The following is a 507-nucleotide window of genomic DNA, read 5'->3' on the forward strand; positions in this document are numbered from 1 at the left end:
CTGCCGGTAGGTCATCCAGCAGCAGGGCTCCACGTCGGTCTCGTCGATGCCCCAGTAGGTGAGCTCCTCCTCGAAGAGGGGCCCGCAGATGTCCGCGGGGCAGTGCAGCTTGCCCGTGCGGTAGTAGTTGAGCACGTAGGAGAAGATGAAGAACTCGTTGCTTTTCCCATCAAAGTCAAAGTTGCTCTGGGCGCCGGGGTCGGCCAACCAGGCCAGGCGGGTGCCCGGCAAAGTCCGGAGGGTGCTCTTGTAGGTCTCGTGTCGGGTGCCACCGACGTTGATGGTGATCTTGTCCGACTCTTCCCCTTTGCCCATCTCTTCCTTCAGGCATGTTTTGGAGGGTGGTTTGTTCCCAGACTTGCGTCCGCGGTAGGAGGAGACACACACGGAGCTGATCATAGATTCCGGTGGACCGGGAGCCGCACGCTGCCAGCACCCTTCCTCCCGGCGAGGAGCTGGGGGTCGGCGGAGGCGGGAGAAGGGGGCAGCGATGGGACTGGGGAGGGG

At 63.3% G+C, this 507-nt stretch overlaps 1 protein-coding gene across 1 annotated transcript; it reads right to left on the reverse strand.

Annotated features, from left to right (window-relative positions):
• Positions 1 to 4: 4 nt before the first annotated feature.
• On the reverse strand, positions 5 to 315 carry LOC103773658 (potassium voltage-gated channel subfamily C member 1-like; the record flags this gene model as incomplete). Its single annotated transcript, XM_008941033.1, has 1 exon — positions 5 to 315. A coding segment is annotated over exon 1 (311 nt), but the record flags the coding sequence as incomplete, so codon positions are not given.
• Positions 316 to 507: the final 192 nt, after the last annotated feature.

The sequence above is a fragment of the Merops nubicus genome, unplaced genomic scaffold (assembly GCF_000691845.1).
Source record: "Merops nubicus isolate BGI_N331 unplaced genomic scaffold, ASM69184v1 scaffold32315, whole genome shotgun sequence".
NCBI classification, from domain to species: domain Eukaryota; kingdom Metazoa; phylum Chordata; class Aves; order Coraciiformes; family Meropidae; genus Merops; species Merops nubicus.